General features: G+C 45.1%; 1 protein-coding gene across 2 annotated transcripts in view; it reads left to right on the forward strand.

Annotated features, from left to right (window-relative positions):
• PTGES (prostaglandin E synthase) overlaps positions 1–19,393 on the forward strand; it is an 81,479-nt gene extending 62,086 nt beyond the window's left edge. Inside the window, exons 3-4 of one of the 2 annotated variants that reach the window (XM_063936464.1) lie at positions 9,731–9,791; positions 14,900–14,981. In XM_063936464.1, coding sequence (XP_063792534.1) covers positions 9,731–9,791; positions 14,900–14,914 — 76 coding nt within the window. In that variant the 3' untranslated portion in view covers positions 14,915–14,981. Of the gene's footprint in view, positions 1–9,730; positions 9,792–14,899 lie in introns of both variants that reach the window. The other variant, XM_063936463.1, reaches the window with a different exon arrangement.
• The last annotated feature ends 4,620 nt before the right edge of the window (positions 19,394–24,013 follow it).

A 24,013-nucleotide genomic window follows, 5' to 3' on the forward strand; every position in this document is an offset into this window, starting at 1 on the left:
TATGTTATTCATTGTGCCCTGCGGCCACTCTGCACGCCCTCACAAAGGCCTACGCCCCCTTACAATATTTACCCACTGCCATAAAAAAAAATCAGGTAATACTCCATCTAAAAACAATTATAGCACAGCTGAAGCCTGTGCGGGAGATAACAGGTCGTAGCCTCTTGCAACGGTATTTTCTCTCTAACCCCTTGCCTCTCTTTATCCTCTCCCTACCACCTTGACTCTCCCTATCCTTTACCCATCGCACAGCGTTTCTGCACATTCCCTTTCTCTCCCCCTACGCATCTCTATCATATCTCAACTGGACACCATTTCTGTATGCCCTCTATACTGCCCTGCGTTTCTGATTCTGTTATCTACCGCCCTGCGTATGTTCAAAGGCGTGCAAGGGTTAATGGGGCGTAGCCCCTAACGACGGTGTGAAGAGCGCCCGTAGGGCGCGATGAATCACCTAGTTGATGTTATAAACACCAGACAGGTTATTTGCTGTTATCGGCCGACGGCTATACCTGTCAACAGCATCGTTAATAGTTGTTACATACATATGGTTATTGCCTATATGTTTTAAATAAAACCCTTTTTATCAGTATATACTCCTGTATTTGTATGAGGAGGGATTAGATATAGAACATCTAAAGAAACCATGATGTGAGGAGTACTGCTTTTGGAGAAGTGAGTATGGTACGCATAATTTGACAAGAATTGTTACATCTGCACTATCACTAAAGATACCTTTATATGAGGACAGCTACCTTACACATTGTGAGTGGGGTACGCATTGGTTCTCTAGCATTTCTGTTTACAACTGTGTGAAAGCAGCTTGAGACGTACTACACCATGATTTTGTGTTGTTTCCATTTTATATCTTCTTGAGTGACGACTGGGAACAGAGGTCTTCACGGTGGGAGCGCAAACAGAGAATTTAAGAAAGGACTTTCTCAACTGTGGGACTGACTTTATCCTTATTTGGACATTAAGTATATATATTTTGTCATTTTGGTGTAAGTGAGACAACACTGAGCGCCTTTACTTGTGGATTTTTTGTCTGTACTGATGGATGGCAGTCATTAAGTTGACATGAGTTAGGTCGACCACGTTTGGTTAACATGCATTAGGTCAACATGATCATTAGGTCAACATGTACAAGGTCGACATGGAAAAAGGTTGACATGAGTTTTTAACAATTTCTTTCATTTTTTTTACCTTTTTCATACTTAACGATCCACGTCGACTACAATTGGGAACGGTAACAAAAAAAAAGTAAAAAAACTCCTGTCGACCTTTTTCCATATCAGCCTAGCACATGTCAACCTAATGACCATGTCGACATAGTGATTATGTCGACTAAACGTGGTCGACCCAACTCATGTCGACCTAATGAACCACACCCAACACTGATAGTTTAAAGAGCCCTAATATGAAGAACTCGTTCACAACTCAAAATTATGTATTTTCCTCTATTATCAAAACGGGTTACGTTGTTAGTTCGACACAACTTAGGTCGACACTCATTAGGTCGACTACTGAAGGTCAACAATGCCATTAGGTTGGCATGGCCGTCAGGTCGACAGGTCAAAAGGTCGACATGAGTTTTTCACTTTTTTTATTTTTTGGATTTTTTCATACTTAACAATCCACGTGGACTACGATTGGAACGGTAATCTGTGCCGAGCGAAGCGGTAGTGTAGCGAGGCACCTTCGTGAGCCATGCGAGGTGACACGGTGCACTAATATGGGATCCCCGTCACTTTACGGAGAAAACGACACCAAAAACAGTCAAAAACCTCATGTCGACCTTTTGACCTATCGACATAGTACATGTCGACCTAATGACCATGTCGACCTATTGTCCCTGTCGACCTAATGCATGTCGACCTTCCATGGTCGACCTAATGACTGTCGACCTAAGTTGTGTCTATCCAATGACTTATACCCATCAATACAGCGCACCTCAGCTGATTAATAACACCAACGTCTTGTATCTGTGTTGACCTTTATGTTTTAGTCTCTATGTCCATATTGTTATAGGGGGATTCAGTATGGGGACAGGCGGGATCCTAACTTCGAGCGCAGTGTGCCCCCTTGCGGGCTTGCTTCACTCGCCACGCTTATTGCCCAGTTGCAAGCTTTGCTTGCCACACTAATCTATTCCCCCTCGAGTGGGGAATCCGGGCCCTGGTCAGGATTCTGACCTCTGGGATTCCCTTGACTGTCGGGATTCCGGCGTCTGTATCTTGACCGCCGGGAAACTAACTGCTTCCTTGTCATGGTATTCCACAAAATGCTAGAACAATAATTCCACCTAAAACTGAAAATTCCATTTTGAGGGGAATAAAAGATGGTCGGTCTCAAAAGGTTACTTACCTGGGTTTAGTGTTCACATGATCTGGCTGGTCCACCTACCTCTTGGCAATATGTAGACATGTATCTGGCGTGCAAGTGTTTTATTTCGGCCAGACGGGACAGTCCCAGACTGAGACAACTGGATTGTTTGTCCCCATGTTGGGAAAGCGTGTTGGTAATAGCGGTAGTGAACAGATACTACATGTACCCACCACTGCTGCGCGTTGCCATGAATAGGTTAGACGATGGATAGAGGGTAACTTATTCACAGCCTGAAGATGGAAAATGTTTTGATTTGGTGAAGGGAGTAGGAGCAGGGGCGTAGCCAGAACTTGGTGTGGGCCCCATGCTTCTAGAGAGACAACTGCTGCGGAGAGGTTTATTTCATGTTCCATAGTAGTGCTTTAGTTCACGTTATGTCGCACTGTAGCGCTGCCAGTACTCATTATGCCACACAGTACCCCCAATTCAAATGATGACATAGTGTCCCCAGTTCATACTATGGCACACTATAGTGCCTCCACTTCATATTATGCCACATTACAGTGCCCCAGTTCATATTATGTCACATTACAGTACCCTCAGTTCATATTATGCCACATTACAGTACCCTCAGTTCATATTATGCCACATTACAGTGCCCTGGTTCATATTATGCCACAGTACAGTGCCTCGGATCATATTATGCCACATTACAGTGCCCCACTTCATATTATGCCACAGTACAGTGCCCCGGTTCATATTATGCCACAGTACAGTGCCTCGGTTCATATTATGCCACATTACAGTGCCCCACTTCATATTATGCCACATTATACAGTGCCCCGGTTCATATTATGCCACAGTACAGTGCCTCGGATCATATTATGCCACATTACAGTGCCCCACTTCATATTATGCCACATTACAGTGCCCCAGTTCATATTATGTCACATTACAGTACCCTCAGTTCATATTATGCCACATTACAGTACCCTCAGTTCATATTATGCCACATTACAGTGCCCTGGTTCATATTATGCCACAGTACAGTGCCCCACTTCATATTATGCCACAGTACAGTGCCCCGGTTCATATTATGCCACAGTACAGTGCCTCGGATCATATTATGCCACATTACAGTGCCCCACTTCATATTATGCCACATTACAGTGCCCCAGTTCATATTATGTCACATTACAGTACCCTCAGTTCATATTATGCCACATTACAGCGCCCCGGATCATATTATGCCACATTACAGCGCCCCGGATCATATTATGCCACATTACAGCGCCTCAGTTCATATTATGCCACATTACAGCGCCCCAGTTCATATTATGCCACAGTACAGTGCCTCGGATCATATTATACCACATTACAGTGCCCCACTTCATATTATGCCACAGTACAGTGCCCTGGATCATATTATGCCACATTACAGCGCCCCAGTTCATATTATGCCACATAACAGTACTCTGGTTCATATTATGCCACATTATAGTGCCCCAGTTCATATTATATCACATTATTATGTCCTTCATTTAATTTTATACCAAATTACAGGTCCAGGGGCATAACTTGAGATAATATAAGGGCCCCTATGTACAGTACCACCAAATAGTGAACAATGTATACAACACATGTAACGTATACAGCTCTGGGCCCCACTGCAGCCGCACTCTCTGCACCTATGGTAGCTGTGACCTTGAGTAGGAGGCTGCCATAAAAGTGATGTCAAGTTTTGCACCTTATTTCTCTGACGTCCTAGTGGATGCTGGGAACTCCGTAAGGACCATGGGGAATAGACGGGCTCCGCAGGAGACTGGGCACTCTAAAAGAAAGATTAGGTACTATCTGGTGTGCACTGGCTCCTCCCTCTATGCCCCTCCTCCAGACCCCAGTTAGATTTCTGTGCCCGGCCGAGATGGATGCACACTAGGGGCTCTCCTGAGCTCCTAGAAAGAAAGTATATGTTAGGTTTTTTATTTTACAGTGAGACCTGCTGGCAACAGGCTCACTGCAACGAGGGACTAAGGGGAGAAGAAGCGAACTTACCTGCTTGCAGCTAGCTTGGGCTTCTTAGGCTACTGGACACCATTAGCTCCAGAGGGATCGACCGCAGAACCCGTCCTTGGTGTTCGTTCCCGGAGCCGCGCCGCCGTCCCCCTTACAGAGCCAGAAGCATGAAGATGGTCCGGAAAATCGGCGGCAGAAGACTTCAGTCTTCACCAAGGTAGCGCACAGCACTGCAGCTGTGCGCCATTGCTCCTCATACACACTTCACACTCCGGTCACTGAAGGTGCAGGGCGCTGGGGGGGGGGCGCCCTGAGCAGCAATAAAAACACCTTGGCTGGCAAAATAATCACAATATATAGCCCCAGAGGCTATATATGTGATAATTACCCCTGCCAGAATCCATAAAAAAGCGGGAGAAAAGTCCGCGAAAAAGGGGCGGAGCTATCTCCCTCGGCACACTGGCGCCATTTTCTCTTCACAGTGTAGCTGGAAGACAGCTCCCCAGGCTCTCCCCTGTAGTTTTCAGGCTCAAAGGGTTAAAAAGAGAGGGGGGGCACTAAATTTAGGCGCAATATTGTTTATACAAGCAGCTATTGGGGAAAATTCACTCAGTGATAGTGTTTATCCCTACATTATATAGCGCTCTGGTGTGTGCTGGCATACTCTCTCTCTGTCTCCCCAAAGGGCTGTGTGGGGTCCTGTCCTCAGTCAGAGCATTCCCTGTGTGTGTGCGGTGTGTCGGTACGGCTGTGTCGACATGTTTGATGAGGCTTATGTGGAGGCGGAGCAGATGCCGATAAATGGGATGTCGCCCCCTGTGGACCGACACCAGAGTGGATGGATAGGTGGAAGGTATTAACCGACAGTGTCAACTCCTTACATAAAAGGCTGGATGACGTAACAGCTATGGGACAGCCGGCTTCTCAGCCCGCGCCTGCCCAGGCGTCTCAAAGGCCATCAGGGGCTCAAAAACGCCCGCTCCCTCAGATGGCAGACACAGATGTCGACGCGGAGTCTGACTCCAGTGTCGACGAGGTTGAGACATATACACAATCCACTAGGAACATCCGTTACATGATCCCGGCAATAAAAAATGTGTTACACATTTCTGACATTAACCCAAGTACCACTAAAAAAGGGTTTTATGTTTGGGGAGAAAAAGCAGGCAGTGTTTTGTTCCCCCATCAAATGAGTGAATGAAGTGTGAAAAAGCGTGGGTTCCCCCGATAAGAAACTGGTAATTTCTAAAAAGTTACTGATGGCGTACCTTTTGCCGCCAGAGGATAAGTTACGCTGGGAGATATCCCCTAGGGTGGATAAGGCGCTCACACGTTTGTCAAAATAGGTGGCACTGCCGTCTTAGGATACGGCCACTTTGAAGGTACCTGCTGATAAAAAGCAGGAGGCTATCCTGAAGTCTGTATTTACACACTCAGGTACTAGACTGAGACCTGCAGATAGTGCTGCTGCAGCGTGGTCTGTAACCCTGTCAAACAGGGATACTATTTTGCGAACATAAGACGTCGTCTTATATATGAGGGATGCACAGAGGGATATTTTGTCGGCTGGCATCCTGAATTAATGCAATGTCCATTCTGTCAGGAGGGTATTAGAGACCCGACACTGGACAGGTGATGCTGACTTTAAAAGGCACATAGAGCCTTATAAGGGTGAGGAATTGTTTGGGGATGGTCTCTGGGACCTCGTATCCACAGCAACAGCTGGGAAGAAAAATTTTTACCTCAGGTTTCCTCACAGCCTAAGAAAGCACTGTATTATCAGCTACAGTCCTTTTGGCTTCAGAAAAGCAAGCGGGTCAAAGGCGCTTCCTTTCTGCACAGAGACGAGGGAAGAGGGAAAAAGCTGCACCAGTCAGCCAGTTCCCAGAATCAAAATTCTTCCCCCGCTTCCTCTGAGTCCACCGCAAGACGCGGGGGCTCCACAGGCGTAGCCAGGTACGGTGGGGGGCCGCCTCAAAAATTTCAGCGATCAGTGGGCTCGCTCACAGGTGGATCCCTGGATCCTTCAAGTAGTATCTCAGGGGTACAGGCTGGAATTCGAGGCGTCTCCCCCCCGCCGTTTCCTCAAATCTGCCTTGCCGACAACTCCCTCAGGCAGGGAGGCTGTGCTAGAGGCAATTCACAAGCTGTATTCCCAGCAGGTGATAGTCAAGGTGCCCCTACTTCAACAAGGACGGGGTTACTATTCCACACTGTTTGTGGTACCGAAACCGGACGGTTCGGTGAGACCCATTTTAAATTTGAAGTCCTTGAACACATACATAAAAAAATTCAAGTTCAAGATGGAATCGCTCAGGGCGGTTATTGCAAGCCTGGAGGAGGGGGATTACATGGTATCCCTGGACATCAAGGATGCTTACCTACATGTCCCCATTTACCATCCTCACCAGGAGTACCTCAGATTTGTGGTACAGGATTGCCATTACCAATTCCAAACACTGCCGTTTGGACTGTCCACGGCACCGAGGGTCTTTACCAAGGTAATGGCAGAAATGATGATACTCCTTCGAAAAAAGGGAGTTTTTAATTATCCCGTACTTGGACGATCTCCTTATAAAGGCGAGGTCCATGGAGCAGTTGTTGGTCGGAGTAGCACTATCTCGGGAAGTGCTACAACAGCACGGATGGATTCTATACATTCCAAAGTCACAGCTGGTTCCTACCACACGCCTGCTGTTCCTGGGGATGGTTCTGGACACAGAACAGAAAAAAGTGTTTCTCCCGCAGGAGAAAGCCAAGGAGCTGTCATCTCTAGTCAGAGACCTCCTGAAACCAAAACAGGTATCGGTGCATCACTGCACACGAGTCCTGGGAAAAATGGTAGCTTCTTACGAAGCAAAATTCCATTTGGCAGGTTCCATGCAAGAACCTTTCAGTGGGACCTCTTGGACAAGTGGTCGGAATCGCATCTTCAGATGCATCGGCTGATAACCCTGTCTCCAAGGACCAGGGTATCTCTACTGTGGTGGCTGCAGAGTGCTCATCTTCAAGAGGGCCGCAGATTCGGCATACAGGACTGGGTCCTGGTAACCACGGATGCCAGCCTTCGAGGCTGGGGGGCAGTCACACAGGGAAGAAATTTCCAAGGACTTTGGTCAAGTCAGGAGTCGTCCCTACACGTAAATATTCTGGAACTGAGGGCCATTTACAATGCCCTAAGTCTGGCAAGGCCTCTGCTTCAAAACCAGCCGGTACTGATCCAATCAGACAACATTACGGCAGTCGCCCATGTAAACCGACAGGGCGGCACAAGAAGCAGGATGTCGATGGCAGAAGCCACAAGGATTCTCCGATGGGCGGAAAATCACGTCTTAGCACTGTCAGCAGTGTTCATTCCGGGAGCGACCGACACCCGGGAGAGTGGGGACTTCATCCAGAAGTCTTCCAACTGTTGGTAAACCGTTGGGAAAGGCCACAGGTGGACATGATGGCGTCCCGCCTAAACAAAAAAACTAGATATTGCGCCAGGTCAAGGGACCCTCAGGCAATAGCTGTGGACGCTCTAGTGACACCGTGGGTGTACCAGTCGGTTTATGTATTCCCTCCTCTGCCTCTCATACCAAAGGTACTGAGAATAATAAGAAAACGAGGAGTAAGAACGATACTCGTGGTTCCGGATGGGCCAAGAAGAGCTTGGTACCCAGAACTTCAAGAAATAATATCAGAGGACCCATGGCCTCTACCGCTCAGACAGGATCTGCTACAGCAGGGGCCCTGTCTGTTCCAAGACTTACCGCGGCTGCGTTGGACGGCATGGCGGTTGAATTCCGGATCCTAAAGCAAAAGGGCATTTTGGAGGAAGTCATTCCTACGCTGATAAAAGCCAGGAAAGAAGTAACCGCAAACCATTATCATCGTATTTGGCGAAAATATGTTGCATGGTGTGAGGCCAGGAAGGCCCCAACAGAGGAATTTCAGCTGGGTCGTTTTCTGCACTTCCTACAGTCAGGAGTGACTATGGGCCTAAATTTGGGTTCCATTAAGGTCCAGATTTCGGCTCTGTCGATTTTCTTCCAGAAAGAACTGGCTTCACTGCCTGGAGTTCAGACATTTGTAAAGGGAGTGCTATCAGCCCCTTTTTTGTGCCTTCTGTGGCACCTTGGGATCTCAACGTGGTGTTGAGTTTCTTAAAATCACATTGGTTTGAGCCACTTAAAACTGTGGATTTGAAATATCTCACGTGGAAAGTGGTCATGTTATTGGCCTTGGCTTCGGCCAGGCGTGTGTCAGAATTGGCGGCTTTGTCATGTAAAAGCCCTTATCTGATTTTCCATATGGATAGGGCAGAATTGAGGACTCGTCCCCAGTTTCTCCCTAAGATGGTATCAGCTTTTCACTTGAACCAACCTATTATAGTGCCTGCGGCTACTAGGGACTTGGAAGATTCCAAGTTACTGGACGTAGTCAGGGCCTTAAAAATTTATATTTCCAGGACGGCTGGAGTCAGGAAAACTGACTTGTTTTTTATCCTGTAGGCACCCAACAAAATAGGTGCTCCTGCTTCTAAGCAGACTATTGCTCGCTGAATTTGTAGCACAATTCAGCTGGAGCATTCTGCGGCTGGATTGCCGCATCCTAAATCAGTAACAGCCCATTCCACGAGGAAAGTGGGCTCATCTTGGGCGGCTGCCCGAGGGGTCTCGGCTTTGCAACTTTGCCGAGCTGCAACTTGGTCAGGGGCAAACACGTTTGCTAAATTCTACAAATTTGATACCCTGGCTGAGGAGGACCTTGAGTTCTCTCATTCGGTGCTGCAGAGTCATCCGCACTCTCCCGCCCGTTTGGGAGCTTTGGTATAATCCCCATGGTCCTTACGGAGTTCCCAGCATCCACTAGGACGTCAGAGAAAATAAGATTTTACTCACCGGTAAATCTATTTCTCGTAGTCCGTAGTGGATGCTGGGCGCCCATCCCAAGTGCGGATTGTCTGCAATACTTGTATATAGTTATTGCCTAACTAAAGGGTTATTGTTGAGCCATCTGTTGAGAGGCTCAGTTATATTTCATACTGTTAACTGGGTATAGTATCACGAGTTATACGGTGTGATTGGTGTGGCTGGTATGAGTCTTACCCGGGATTCAAAATCCTTCCTTATTGTGTCAGCTCTTCCGGGCACAGTATCCTAACTGAGGTCTGGAGGAGGGGCATAGAGGGAGGAGCCAGTGCACACCAGATAGTACCTAATCTTTCTTTTAGAGTGCCCAGTCTCCTGCGGAGCCCGTCTATTCCCCATGGTCCTTACGGAGTTCCCAGCATCCACTACGGACTACGAGAAATAGATTTACCGGTGAGTAAAATCTTATTTTAACACTTATCTTTCAATTTTCTGTTAATAGTCTAATTATATTCACATTGAATTTGCAGTAAACCACAGCAACCAACAGCAATTCGTTTCCGTCTCTGTCTAGTGCACGCTAGTATGGAAGTAAGTGTCTGCTTTTGATGCAATGTTAAAAGTAAATGGGTACAATATTTCTCAGTTCTGTTTATTAAAGGGCAAAAACTCCTATCTCCGGCAACAAAAGGTGTTTCTGCCAGAGATAGAGCATATCTATCAAATGCGGTCCTCAAGGCACCCCAACGGTCCAGGTTTTAAGTTTAACCATGCTTGGCCACAGGTGACTTAATTAGCACCTCAGTCAATTTGATTTACTCATCTGTGCTGAGCCATGGATATAGCTAAATCCTGGACCGTTGAGGTGTCTTGAGGATCGCGTATGGGAACCTCTGCCTTAGACTAAACAGGCTTGGGGGTTGTTGTGTATGTGAGTGTTTATGGTAGAAAAATGATTGCTAGCGCCAATGTGGTTGGGACTATTACACCCTATACAGACATAGGGGGTAATTCTGAGTTGATCGCAGCAGCAAGTTTGTTAGCAATTAGGCAAAACCATGTGCACTGCAGGGGGGACAGATATAACATGTGCAGAGAGAGTTAGATTTGGGTGGGTTATTTTGTTTCTGTGCAGGGTAAATACTGGCTGCTTTATTTTTATACTGCAATTTAAATTTCAGTTTGAACACACCCCACCCAAATCTAACTCTATCTGCACATGTTATATCTGCCCCCCTGCACTGGACATGGTTTTGCCCAACTGCTAACAAATTTGATGCTGCGATCAACTTAAAATTAGGCCCATAGGACACTACACCCCCAACATGACCTGACCACTAGACATGACCATAATACATCTATTACACTCTATACAGACATAGGACACTACACCCCCAACACGACCTGACTGCTGGACATGACTATAATACAATTCTATTACACTCTGTACAGACATAGGACACTACACCCCCAACATGACCTGATTGCTGGACATGACCATAATACAATTTTATTACACTCTGTACAGACATAGTACACTACACCCCCAATATTTTTAGGGTACAAACATTTTAGCTGGCTATGCATGAACAGGACTTGTAATAATGGTGCGTGTTTGCAAACTTAATTGACCTGACCTAAAACACCTAACATCCTTTGACACAGCTCTCTAAGCAATGAACGGACATGCTGCAAGCCAGATTTCATGGTAAACTAGTAAGGATCATTTTGAGGTTATGATGCAGTATTCATCTTCCGGAGAATGCAGCTCACATGGGTAGACCAAGGGCTGATATATATCATACGTACATACATATTCTGGTTTTCCTCATTGGCTATTTCAAATAAGGGCAAATTTAGCTTATTTGAACCCATCCTCAGGCTTGGTGTACACCGTGAATGCCGTACATTTGGAGATTTTGACCTTGAATATGCAGATATAGCGCAAACTTCAGCGTATTCCTTCTATGTTCTGTATATACACAGATGAGATTTGTGTATACATAGCCTGTGCTTTGTTGCCAGCGAAAGGGAACTCCCCAGCTAATGTTTGTACAATTCTGTTTATATAATGTCTCCCTTGTCGGTCTGAGTCTGAGTCAGAGAAAGTGGAGAAGGGACACATCTTGTATGAAATCTGCACTTAATTACCATACAGGGAGAAGTGTCTATTTAAAAGACGCCATTCCCCTCCCTGTGATGTTTCCTGGCTCAGATCTCGAGCTCAAGGCTGGATGGGAGAATGGAGGGCGAGACAGGATGGAAAGACTCCGCCGCTGTAAATCCTTTTGAGAACCTGCCATCAATCAAGGTTCTGATTCTTGAATTCTCCTGGTGTTTATAAAACAGATAATACTATAATACTGTAGAAAAGAGCAGCTGATTTTATTCTTATAAAAGGGCCTATTTATGAAAAAGAAACTTACAGGATATCCCCTGAAAACACCTGTTTTCAGTATGAGATCCAGAAATTTTAGGCATCACTTGAGTGATCTAAGGGATGACTGCAGCGGATATTATGAAGGGTAGCAGTTGATTTACCGACGGACACAATACCGACAGTCATAATCCCGACAGCCATTGACAGACAGTCAAAATACCGTCATTCATTATGCCGACATGTTCAAAATGCATACGTAGAATGCTGACATTTGAAATGCCGACATGCATTTTTAAGGAATTTTTGGCCAAAAACAGACTCGTTCATACTTTACCATCCAAGTATAGTACTTTACCAACCCAGGGACACGGTACACATAGACGGCGTCCATGTCGACCTTGGTCGACATTGCAATAAAACCCCAAAGAAAAAAATCATGTTGGAATTTGCACGTCGGCATTTCAAATGTCGGTATTCTGACTATGTCAGCATTTTGAACATGTCAGCACAATGAACGTCGGTATTTTGACCGTATCGGTATTTTGACTGTCTATCAATAACTGTCGGTATAGTGTCCGACGGTAAATCATACTGAAGGTTTCTATGGGAACTGCTTTAAAGCTGAATTTACCATTCCGAAGTTTGGCATCGGTAGATATTGCCAGATGGAGTTAGCCGTTGTAGGCTATATGCTGCATTCCGCAGAGATTACCAGGAGGGGCTCTCTACCTGGCAATGTCCGCTGCCACATGCAGGGTGTAATGACCTCTCATGCACAGTAGTGCACCAGGGTTCCGAAGCAGAAAGTAAAGGGATCACATTAGCCCCTGTCCCTGCATTTGTTTAATGGTAATTCCCGGTGATACATAGGGGGAGATGTACAGTATGAAAAACATCCTAACAGACGTTATGTGACTGGGGGCGTATCACCACAATACACCTGTACCCGCCGCCACAATGTATGATATGTTTGCCGATGTGGGAGGGCGTTATTTCACCTGTCCCGCCATAGGGTTCTTCCACATCGGCAAGGCTGTTATTGGCGCTGCAGTCTGTGCGCATTCGCCCTTCTCCCCTCCTTCCAGCAGGCGCTGCTGGCGGCCTCCGGCGGTTTGAGGAAGTGTTTGTCCGGGAACAATAAAGTTTGTTTGTCTCAATTTCATGATACATTGCCTCTGCCCTTCGTCTCTCATTCAACACAGCGGGGAAGCGGGAAGCGGCGGGGGCAAGCGGCTGGCATTGCACACTGCGTTAACTTAACACGCCGTTCATACATTATAGTGAAGCACTGAATGCAGGCTTTATGTGCGCTGTGGTCAACAGAAACCACAGCACACTTTCATACATCTGCCCCATAGTTTTTTCTAGATAAGAAATTATAATTATCTGCTCTAAACACCCATAGTAAATATGCCCCAAAGTCTTTAGGGGACTATTTGTCAGGCTTGGGCGAGCAGATTGTCTATCGCAGTTATATAAAATCTTTTTTTTCTGACACTTTTTCATTAACAGACTGCTGGGGTACCGGCTATTCAGCACCGTTACGGCACTGGCTGGCAGCTGTCCAGTCCTGGTCCCCTTTGGGTATGCGTTACCCGCATCACACATGCAAGTTATGTTACTGGGTAACCCTCCTATTATTATTTAAAACTTACAGGAACTCTCTCATTGGCATGGTTGAAGTTTGCTAATAAACAATTTCCCAGAAAAGCACGGTTACCGTAGGTGCAAGAGACGGACAGTTTTTAACTTTATTTTATTTTTTTGCTTTTAGTTTGTAGCATGTTCTGTTGAAAAGGAAATACAGGTTGAGTATCCCTTATCCAAAATGCTTGGGCCCAGAGGAATTTTGGATATCAGATTTTTCCGTATTTTGGAATAATTGCATACCATAATGAGATACCATGTTGATGGGACCTAAATCTAAGCACAGAATGCATTTATGTTACATATACACCTTATACACACAGCCTGAAGGTCATTTTATCCAATATTTTTTATAACTTTGTGCGTTAAACAAAGTGCGTCTACATTCACACAATTAATTTATGTTTCATATACACCTTATACACACAGCCTGAAGGTTATTTAATACAATATTTTTAATAACTTTGAGTATTAAATAAAGTTTGTGTACATTGAGCCATCAAAAAACAAAGGTTTAACTATCTCAGTCTCACTCAAAAAAGTCTGTATTTCGGAATATTTGGATATGGGATACTCAACCTGTACACAGTTTTTTTTAAATGTTTCAGCAATTTTCTACATTACTTGTATTATATAATATAATTTTTCTTTTACTATTTACGTATGTATATATGTATAATGTATGTATTTATTTTAAAATCACTGCAATTATTCCAAATTAATACTGATCATGATACTTGAGAAATGCTTTTCTTAACTTCAAGCTATAATGAAATCTTGTAATCCCACCAGTGATGCTGGTAAAAGTGGTACAATTCTCATATTCAGTAGTGCCCACGCAGAAAGTTTGCTCAGGAAAATCTGAGTGGGTAATTCATAGTTATCCTGACTAAAGTGTGACACTAAGGGTGTGTACACACGGTGAGATCCTTGCTATGCCCGATTTTCACTTTGCGATTTCCCCTGAACTCCCCGGAGCCCAGCACCACCGATTTTGACTAACTTTTCTTGAGATATGGACTATGTGTGCTTACGATTTTGGCTTATGTGAGATTTTGGCTTATGTGAGATGTCATTGACATGTGAGATGAACTAGATAGTACACCGATCTAGCAAGGATTGACTTGCCTGCACAGTCTATCTTTTCTTGCAATACTGACCTGGCGGGACCGCACATCGGGATCGAATCGGGATCGCAAGTGGCATAACGCCTTGCAATTTGCACTAACTTTTCTTGCGATTTTGACTATATAGTCAAAATCGAAAGAAAAAATCTCACCTGTGTGTACACACCATTACCCAGCACCTGAAACACCTGGATCCCGTCACATTCTGTTTTGGTGATACACCCTCTCTTCATTGTTTAGAATTCTATAAATGGTCAAGATGGTCAGCGCTTGTAACACTAGATCTCCTCCTCCTCCTGTGATTTGGTGTTTTTTTGAGCAGCACAATCCATGACATAAGTGATTTATCATCACAATTTTAAGGTGTATGTGATACAAGACTCCTACACATGTTGAAGTATACATTTTTTATTCTGAGATTTTTATTCTTATTTTCAATTAGTTTTTTGTTATCAACTTGCTGATACAAAGCATGATGTATGTGGTATATTACATCCGCAGATAAAGTGACCGACCTCTATGCTTTTCTTTCTTCATTCCCCTAGAGCTCATCGCAATGACATGGAGAATATCTTCCCGTTCCTGTTCCTTGGTGCCATCTACTCCTTACTGGAGCCGAACCCCAGCATCGCCAGGATTCACTTCCTCGTCTTTTTCCTGGGTCGCCTGATTCATACAGCGGCCTATGTGCTACCCCTGAAAGCACCAACGCGCTCTGTAGCCTACAGCATCGCTCAGCTGCCCTGCTTCTCTATAGCGCTGCAAATTCTCTTCTCTGTGGCCTCCTATTGGTAAACAAGAGTGCAGCGTTACCCCTTTGCTATAAGGCCACTCTAAAGGGCATCATTTCCTTGCTGTGGCTGGGACACGCTATAAAGGTCATTTGCAAAACTGAAAAACTGGGCCTGCTGCCTCACAAGTGCAACATGCATAATCCACACTTTTTCATTGTTACAGATATCACAAAGTTAGATTAGCTAGATACAACCTATCTGTCCAGATTCAGTATGGTATCCCGGCTGACGGGATGTCGGCAGTCAGCGTCCCGATAATGTAAATCCCAACAGGGGGGGGGGGTAAGACTGTTCCCCCCTCTCACCTACCCCTAACCCTTCCTTTCCGCAGCCTAACCCTAACCTCCTCCACTTAGTGCCTGACCCTAACCTCCCCCTGAATTGTGCCTAAATCTAACACCCCCTCCCCCGCTGCCTAACCCTATCCTCCCCCATCCTTAGTGCCTGACCCTAAAAAGGTAGATGGATCAAAAGGTCAACATGGAAATGGTTGACCCAACGGTACTATTTTTTACAAAAATTTTGGTGTAAGTTTGTATGTTTCATCACCTGTTACCCTAATTAGTGATAACGTAGACCCTTGCGGGCTCGCTATGCTTCGGGCAAGGTGCCTCACTCCACTAACGCTGCTCTCAGCACAGGTTACTATTCACAATCGTAGTCCACATAGATGAGGAACCAAGCAAAAATGGTAAAAAAAAAAGGGTGAAAGCCCCCCCAAAAAATCTTGTCGACCATTGCCATGTCGATATTTTTGTATCTGTCTACCTTTTGCCTGTCAACCTTTTGACCTGGTCGACCTAATTCATGTCAATCATATGGTGTCGACCTACTCACTATCTATCTAGACAATGTCTATCCCTAGTCTGGAACCCTTTCATAACAATGTGTCTCTGTTTTCAACAGACAATTTCATGCAGAAGCCCCATTTAAAGACTAAGGAGTTATTCCGGCAAGTTGTACAGCCCAACATAATAATACTTCTTAGTCGTATTTTAAGTGGAGTCAACGTAAATGTAATGAAACTAAACAATATTTTATAACAAAAGCGGAAAGTTTAAACCAGTGAAAGTGGTCCTCCTATGGAGGTTGTAGTCAGCACTTTCATGGGACAGTTGTACACTTTATACATTATGCATTTCCTCTTAAGCCTGCACTCCTGCAGAACTAAGGGCAGGATCATTTTTAGGGTGACCGCTTCAAAAACCATAATACAGACTGCTACATTTGAAAGAGGCGGGTAACTAGGTTATTTGTGTGCAGTGAAATGTTCTACGCACATACACAAACAAACACACAAACAAACACACACACACACACACACACACACACACACAAACACACACAATTGTGCACTTTTGTAAATTACCTTTGTTATGTAACTACTGACAGCAAATAGTTACAGAATTTTGACAGTACATTATTTCAGTGTTAAGACTTTCAGAAGTCGCTTTTATATTGTATTAAAACGATGAAGAATTTTTTTTTTACATAGTGTTTTGAAACTGACTTGTTTGATTTCATATGTGTTGTCTTGCGATGTGTACGTCCCCCCTGTACAGCGGGCTTAGCGCACAGCCACGCAGCCTGTCCATCAGGAGCCGGTAACCTGTTTACAGAATGGCGGCAGTCACTGTATCTAGTGCATTTTGAACCTATACAATAAGGGGGGTATATTCATGAAACGGTGATAAGAGTGGAGAAGTGAGCCAGTGGAGAACTAGCCCATGGCAACCAATCAGCTTTGAAGTAACATTTATAATTTGCATACTGTACAATTGTACAGAGCAGCTGATTGGTTGCCATGGGCAACTTCTCCACAGGCTCGCTTCTCCCCACTTTTCACTGCTTCATGAATAGACCGCTTGTCACTTTCCCAAGGATGCCACCTTCAGGGCTATATCTTAGCTGTATGATCAGCACACAACCCCCCCAAAAACAGGTGAATAAGGGATTCTTACAGTTAGGAAGCCTGGTGAGAAATGTTGTGTAAAAGTAGCGATCACTTTAATTTGCCGTCAGCCGCTACAATACTGCACATGTGGTGCATGTGCCAGGTGTCCCTCTCCTGGTACTTACAGCCATCTGTAGCCTATAGGCTACAACAGCTATGCCATCTTCAGTTCGCATTAACTATCGGGGGTCAAGTCTGGGAAATTTGGCAAGAAGCTGCAGATCTCTCCAGTAACCGCTGCAGCCCCCTGTGGATACATTTGGGAGATACTTATTATTGCAGGAATTCCCTTCAAAGTTGGGTGTGGTATGGTCAACATGCATTAAGTCGACAAGGGTAAAAGGTGGACAGTGGGTAATAGCGACAGGTATAAAAGGTAGACAGTGAATAGGTTAACATGACAACGGTAGACAAAAAAAAAAGTTGACCCAAGTTTTTTGGGTGACCGTTTGGACGTTCAACCATATCTAAGCACATTCGGTGGAAACATGTACCCTTGCTGGCTTGCTTTGGGCGAGGGGGCTCGCCCCACTACCACTGCGCTCGCCACAGGTTACTATTTCCAATCGCAGTCCGTGTGGATAGTAAACAAAGCAAAAGTTTGAAGGACATGAATTCCCCCCAAAAAACGTGTATTGACCATTTGTGTGTCGAGCTTTGTCATGTCGACCTTTTGACCATGGTGACATTTTGTACCTGTCGACCTTTAACCTTTTGACCATGTTGACCTTTTGTACCGGTCGATCTAAGGCATGTCGACCATATGGAGTCGACATACACACTGTCAACCTATACATTGGAACCCCTAAAATGGGTGTTTAGGGGGATAGCCAGCAAACAATAATTGATAAATAGGCCCTTAAGTATGAAATGAACAAAAGACACTATTACATATCAATATACAATACAGTCAGCATTTCTGTATATGCAGGCCAGTGCGTTAATACACCATATACAAAAAGCAGCTTGTGACCTACTCTCAATGGTAAGCCCTGTAGTAAATACTAAGGAGAAGTTACCTATAGCAAGCTGACATAAGGCACACTTCTTGTCTGTAGGCCAAAAGTCATAAATGAATACCACAGCGGGCCACGCATTTCGTTATTTGAAAGGCCTGGAAATGGACAATTATCAGGTGGCTCTGGTTTGAAATGCCACCCATTATTCTGCCACTGCAGCGCTGTGGCCTGACGGCTACACTGTTCCTCATTCACGTCTATGTTAATAGATTATGGGCTCTATCTTTGAGAGAAAGGCCCTAAATCTGTCAAAAACAGGTGTTCTTGCTAGAGATAGAGCCTCTCCCTATATGAGGACTCCCTCAGAGCATTCGCCTTCCGTAGGTCTCCTCACGGGAGCAGAAGTATTGGCTTATCGAGACACTAATTACTGCACCAGTAGGCCTGTGAGGAGATCCATACACGATTGCGTCCAGATAAGTCTCTCGCTTATGTTGTTGCCTATGAGCATTTTCGTGCAGAACCTTTGTGATGCTACACGACTGTGGGAAATGACTCCTTTTATGATGCTGCTAATGCAGCCTAGCTTACTAGGTTACAGCCTAGTATTATCACACACTTAGAGAGGATGTGAGAAATATCTTTATAGACTGATTTACAATAAAATCGTTGTACAAGAGAAAGAGCTGAAGGATTATTTGCTTTTAGTTGTCAAACTCTTCTAGACCAGTATTTCCCAACTACAGTCATCAGGTACCTCATCAGTGCATGTTTTCCAGATCTCCTTGTTGGTGCACAGGTGTATTCATTACTGGCTAACACATTTCCACATTTTCACTTGTGACTTGTAAAACATTGTTAGGTGTCCTGGAGGACTGGAGTTGGGAAACACTGGTCCAGACAACTAAAGAATAGGATTTCTTGATGAGATGGGTAATACCATTGTTTTTTTTTTTTTTTTTTTTGTGCACTATTTTTCCTAAAGTACCAGCAAATGGGCAACGTTTTAAAAACAACATTTGCCCTGTAATATAGTCAGCATTACTGTTTATCTGAACTAAGAAAGAGGGAAGCAAAGCAGAGTACAGTGGTTTCCAAACTCGGTCCTCAAGGCACCCTAACAATCCAGGTTTTAAGGATATCCATGTTTGACCACAGATGGTTGACTGTTTTTTACTTATTAAGCATGTTTTGAGGAGCAGGTTTAGGATCAACAGGTTAGTGTAGGAAATTTAATGTCTATTTGAATTGTTAATGTTTGTTTTAAAATGTTCCATGTTTTCTATCTGTATTGTATTTTATTGTCATTAATAAATATGCATCAAATTGCAACCTAAGTACTATTCTTTCAGCTTGCGAATATCGCCCCCATGTGGATAATGGTGTAATAACAGCTTTTATACGTAGAGCCTGATGAAGAGATAGCAGCATTATCTAGTTAATGGCAAAAAATGAACATGGGGAACATCATTTGCACTGCAGGGTATGATGGGGAAAAAGACAGAAGGGGTGCAGCTTAGCCATATGGTAAAATACAGTTTAAAAAATTGAGCCGGCCAGCACAGGTATTTTTTTACCTGCAAGCACATACATTAATGCTGCTTTCACATCGCAAAACCTGCTTTTGAAATGGTATTTGAAACGGTTTTTAAAACGGGTCTGAGCAGTTAAACCCCTTTCACATCTCATGTTGTAACCAGTAAATTACCATTTCATTACCGTTTTGGTACCTTTCACACTGAACCCGTTTCACCCATAGAAAACAGTGGTTGTCATTATAAATGGACTTTTCTGGCCCACACATTATTAATAATTATTAATTAATTAATTATTAATAATTTGGATAGTCGTACGATGGAACCCAGCAGCTTGAAGCATTTTTGCTATGATTTTATATATGAGGGTATCCTTGACTGTCCCAGTAATTTGGCAGCAGATTTCCTCATCCCCTCTGATCCTAAAGCAGCTCCCTCACCTCTTCATCACTCCAATTAGACATTTTATAATGGCTTTGCAGTCTAAACGTTTATAAAGCCACTCTCACATGTGTCTCCTGTGTTTTCCAAGCTGTTTCCTGGTTGTGGCTGCTGACATCACACATGGAGACAGCCTATGACCTGCTGGGGCTTGCAAATACTGTTTCAGACCCTTTCACACTGCACAGTGAAATGGGACTGAAACGGGTAGGACCCTTCTTTTTTACCGTTTCAAAATACAGGTATTTTGAAAACGGTAAATTGAAGGGGACCCTTTCACATCGCAGCTTGACCCGTTTAGGAAGCCAGTTAAAACGGCAAAATACCGGGTATAAGCTGCGGTGTGAAAGGGGTATAATTCTGCAACTTGGCAGAACATTCATCTATAATCATTACAGATTTTGGTTCAGTTTTCACAAGAGATCTTGCAACTTTAGGTAGAATTAAGCAGTAAGGCTACACACCCATAATAATAATAATCATCAACAGTGGCGTAAGTTCGTCACAGTGGCCCGGAGGCAAGACAAATATTGGTGCCCCCCTATTTCCTATATTAAGATAAATATATGTATGTACAGTGGCGGAAGTGCCGGAGTCAATGGAGTCAGCTGCCGCCGGGCTCTAGCAGCGTAGGGGGCACTTCCTCCATTGTCTCTGGTGCACTTCCATCACTGTGTGCTCCTCCAGAGTCCACACACTTGCAGCCAAATTAGTTGAGAAAGGGGAGGTGGGGTTTGTCGGCAGTGTGTCCGCCCCCAGACACCCTGGCTGCCCGACTCCCTCACACTGACATCATCAGAGAAGGCCCGCCACCCTGACTGCCTGGCTCCCGCATGCTAACTCCATCACTAAAGGGGATGTGGTGCTTTCCGGCAGTGTGCCCGCCCCCGTGGCTGCACGGCTCCCACAAGCTGACAGCAGCAGGGAAGGGTAGGCGGGGCTTTCTGGCAGTGTGCCCGTCCCCCTGGCTCCTGCACGCTGAAGGGAAAGTGGTGCTTTGGTTCCGGTAGTGTACCGACACCCCTGACTCCCTCGCTCCCCGGCTCCCGCACGCTGACATCGGCAGAGAAAGGGAGACTGAGTAACTGGTGAGTAGAGGGACTGAAGGTGGGGAGAGTGCTGAGACGGGGCAATGGCTTGGTGTGTGTTATGTTTGTTTATATGTTGCTGTGTGTATATGTGATTGTGTGTGTGTGTGAGTTAATATGTGGCTATGTGTGTAAATATGTGTATGTATACGTGGCTGAGTGGGTATATGTGGTTATGTGTGCATACTGTGGGGGGAATTCAATTGTCATCACGGGTCCCCACACCCACACCTGTTGGCAACTATCCAAAAGTTTCTGACGGCGGGCGCAAGACCGTAATTGAATATCGTCCCGCTATCTCCTGTCAATTTAAAATTGAATTCCCCCTGTATGTGTGAATATGTGTGTTTAACAGCTGTAGGTTTTATACCTCAATAATCAGTACACAATCACAAAGCAATGTCCATAGCTCCTCTGCTAGTCACGATAGGCCCTTTATCACTGTCTGCCCCAGGCCCATGTGACACTGCGGAAATCCGACCATGGATGCTGGGGTGGTGAAAGTAGGGGGGAGGGGGGGGGGCACCATCGCCTATCTCGCCTCCGGGTATCTAGTGCAAACTTACGCCCCTGTGTATGTATGTGTGCGTGTGTGTATATGGAGTGTTCTGAAAGAAATGTATAAACTGTATTTGTACATTTAATTGTCTTTTATTTTAAATCACACATTTCTTAGCAGTCATACCCAGGATTAGAACCCATAACCTGTTACACTAACAGCAGACACCTTACTGATGGAGTTATTTGCTCCTGTACAGGAAGCATGAGAATTCTAACTATATGAAGTTACGTGTAATTGTCAGAGAAGTATCTTCATATAGTTAAAATTCTCATATTTCCTATACAGGACAAACAGCTTCATCAGTAAGGTGTCTGCTTCCAGTGTAATAGGTTGTGGTTTCTAATCCTGGGTGTGATAATTGTAAAATGTGTATATTCAGTATAATAAAGTGGGTGTGAATTGTAAGGTGCAGGGACCAGTGAGGAAGTCACCCACTGAAAAGACAGCGGCAGCTATCAATTAACTTAATTCAATGGTGTCACAGAATGGGAGGAGAGGTGCCCCCCTTCAGAGCAGGAGCCCGGCGGCAGATGACTCCGTTGCCTCCCAGAGTTCTGCCTCTGATCATCAAAGATTGCTACAGTGTAAGTGATGGCACTATACTGGTAACTACTGAGGAGGAAAGGGATCTAGGAGTCACTTTCAGGTGACTTAAAGGCAGGTAAGCAGTGGTGCAAGTAGAAAGAATGTCTTACAGGTACTGTGTGCACGCAAAAAAATTGGGTGTGGCCAAATGCCACATGGGGCGTGGCCAATGAAAATGGGGGCGTGATACACATATGGGGGGGGGGGGGGGGCAGATACACATATGACCCCAATAGTGCCAGATACACGTTGCCCCACAGTGCCAGATATACATTGCCCCACAGTGCAAGATACACAAATGCCCCCACTGTGTCAGATATACATTGCCCCCAGTGCCAGATACAGAAATGCCCCCACAGTGCCAGATATGCCCCCCAGTGCCAGATACATATTTGCCCCTAGTGCCAGATACAGAAATGCCCCCAGTGCCAGATACACATGTCCCCACAGTGCCAGATATGCCCCCAGTGCCAGATACAGAAATGCCCCCAGTGCCAGATACACATGTCCCCCCAGTGCCAGATACAGAAATGCCCCCACAGTGCCAGATATGCCCCCAGTGCCAGATACAGAGATGCCCCCAGTGCCAGATACACATGTCCCCACAGTGCCAGATATGCCCCCAGTGCCAGATACAGAAATGCCCCCAGTGCCAGATATGCCCCCAGTGCCAGATATGCTCCCAGTGCCAGATACAGAGATGCCCCCAGTGCCAGATATGCCCCCAGTGCAAGATACAGAAATGCCCCCAGTGCCAGATACACATGTCCCCCCAGTGCCAGATATGCCCCCAGTGCCAGATATGCCCCCAGTGCCAGATACAGAGATGCCCCCAGTGCCAGATACAGAAATGCCCCCCAGTGCCAGATATGCCCCCAGTGCCAGATACACATGTCCCCCCAGTGCCAGATACACATGTCCCCCCAGTGCTAGATACAGAAATGCTCCCCAGTGCCAGATACAGAGATGCCCCCAGTGCCAGATACACATGTCCCCCCAGTGCCAGATACACATGTCCCCCCAGTGCTAGATACAGAAATGCTCCCCAGTGCCAGATACAGAGATGCCCCCAGTGCCAGATACACATGTCCCCCCAGTGCCAGATACAGAGATGCCCCCAGTGCCAGATATGCCCCCAGTGCCAGATACACATGCCCAAATGAAGAAAAGTAATAGGACACGAGTACATACACTAAGACTGGAGGGAGGTAGGTTCAGGGGAAATTTTGAGCAAAAATGACTTCACAGTAAGGGTACTGGACATAGCCTCCCATCAGAGGTGGTAGAGGCCAAGACAGTACAGCAATTTAAATATGCATGGGATAGACATACGGATATCCTTACAAAGAAATAAGGATCAAATAAGGTTTGAGATTAAAAAAAATATGATAAAAAAGGGGCAGACTAGATGGGCCAAGTAGTTCTTATCTGCCGTCAAATTCTCTGTTTCTATGTCTAAGCTGAAATACAAAAGTTTCCAAAGAAGGCGAAATGCGTTGTTTTGCCCAGAAACAAGTCACTTTGTGCCAAAATTTCAAATAAATGTAATTTGCAGAGGTGCAACTTTTGGTGGCACAATCTTTGAGCCCCGCGTTTGCTGCACTCTAACTTGTCAAATTTGTTGCATTTAGTTTTTTGTCTATGATTAAAGCTGGGATGATGACAATTAGTAAATTCTGCCCGTGATGTGAGTGGGGTCTGACTGGGAACACTGAAGGGCACACAGTTAACCAATGTCATG

This window comes from Pseudophryne corroboree, chromosome 8 (assembly GCF_028390025.1).
Source record: "Pseudophryne corroboree isolate aPseCor3 chromosome 8, aPseCor3.hap2, whole genome shotgun sequence".
NCBI classification, from domain to species: Eukaryota; Metazoa; Chordata; class Amphibia; order Anura; family Myobatrachidae; genus Pseudophryne; species Pseudophryne corroboree.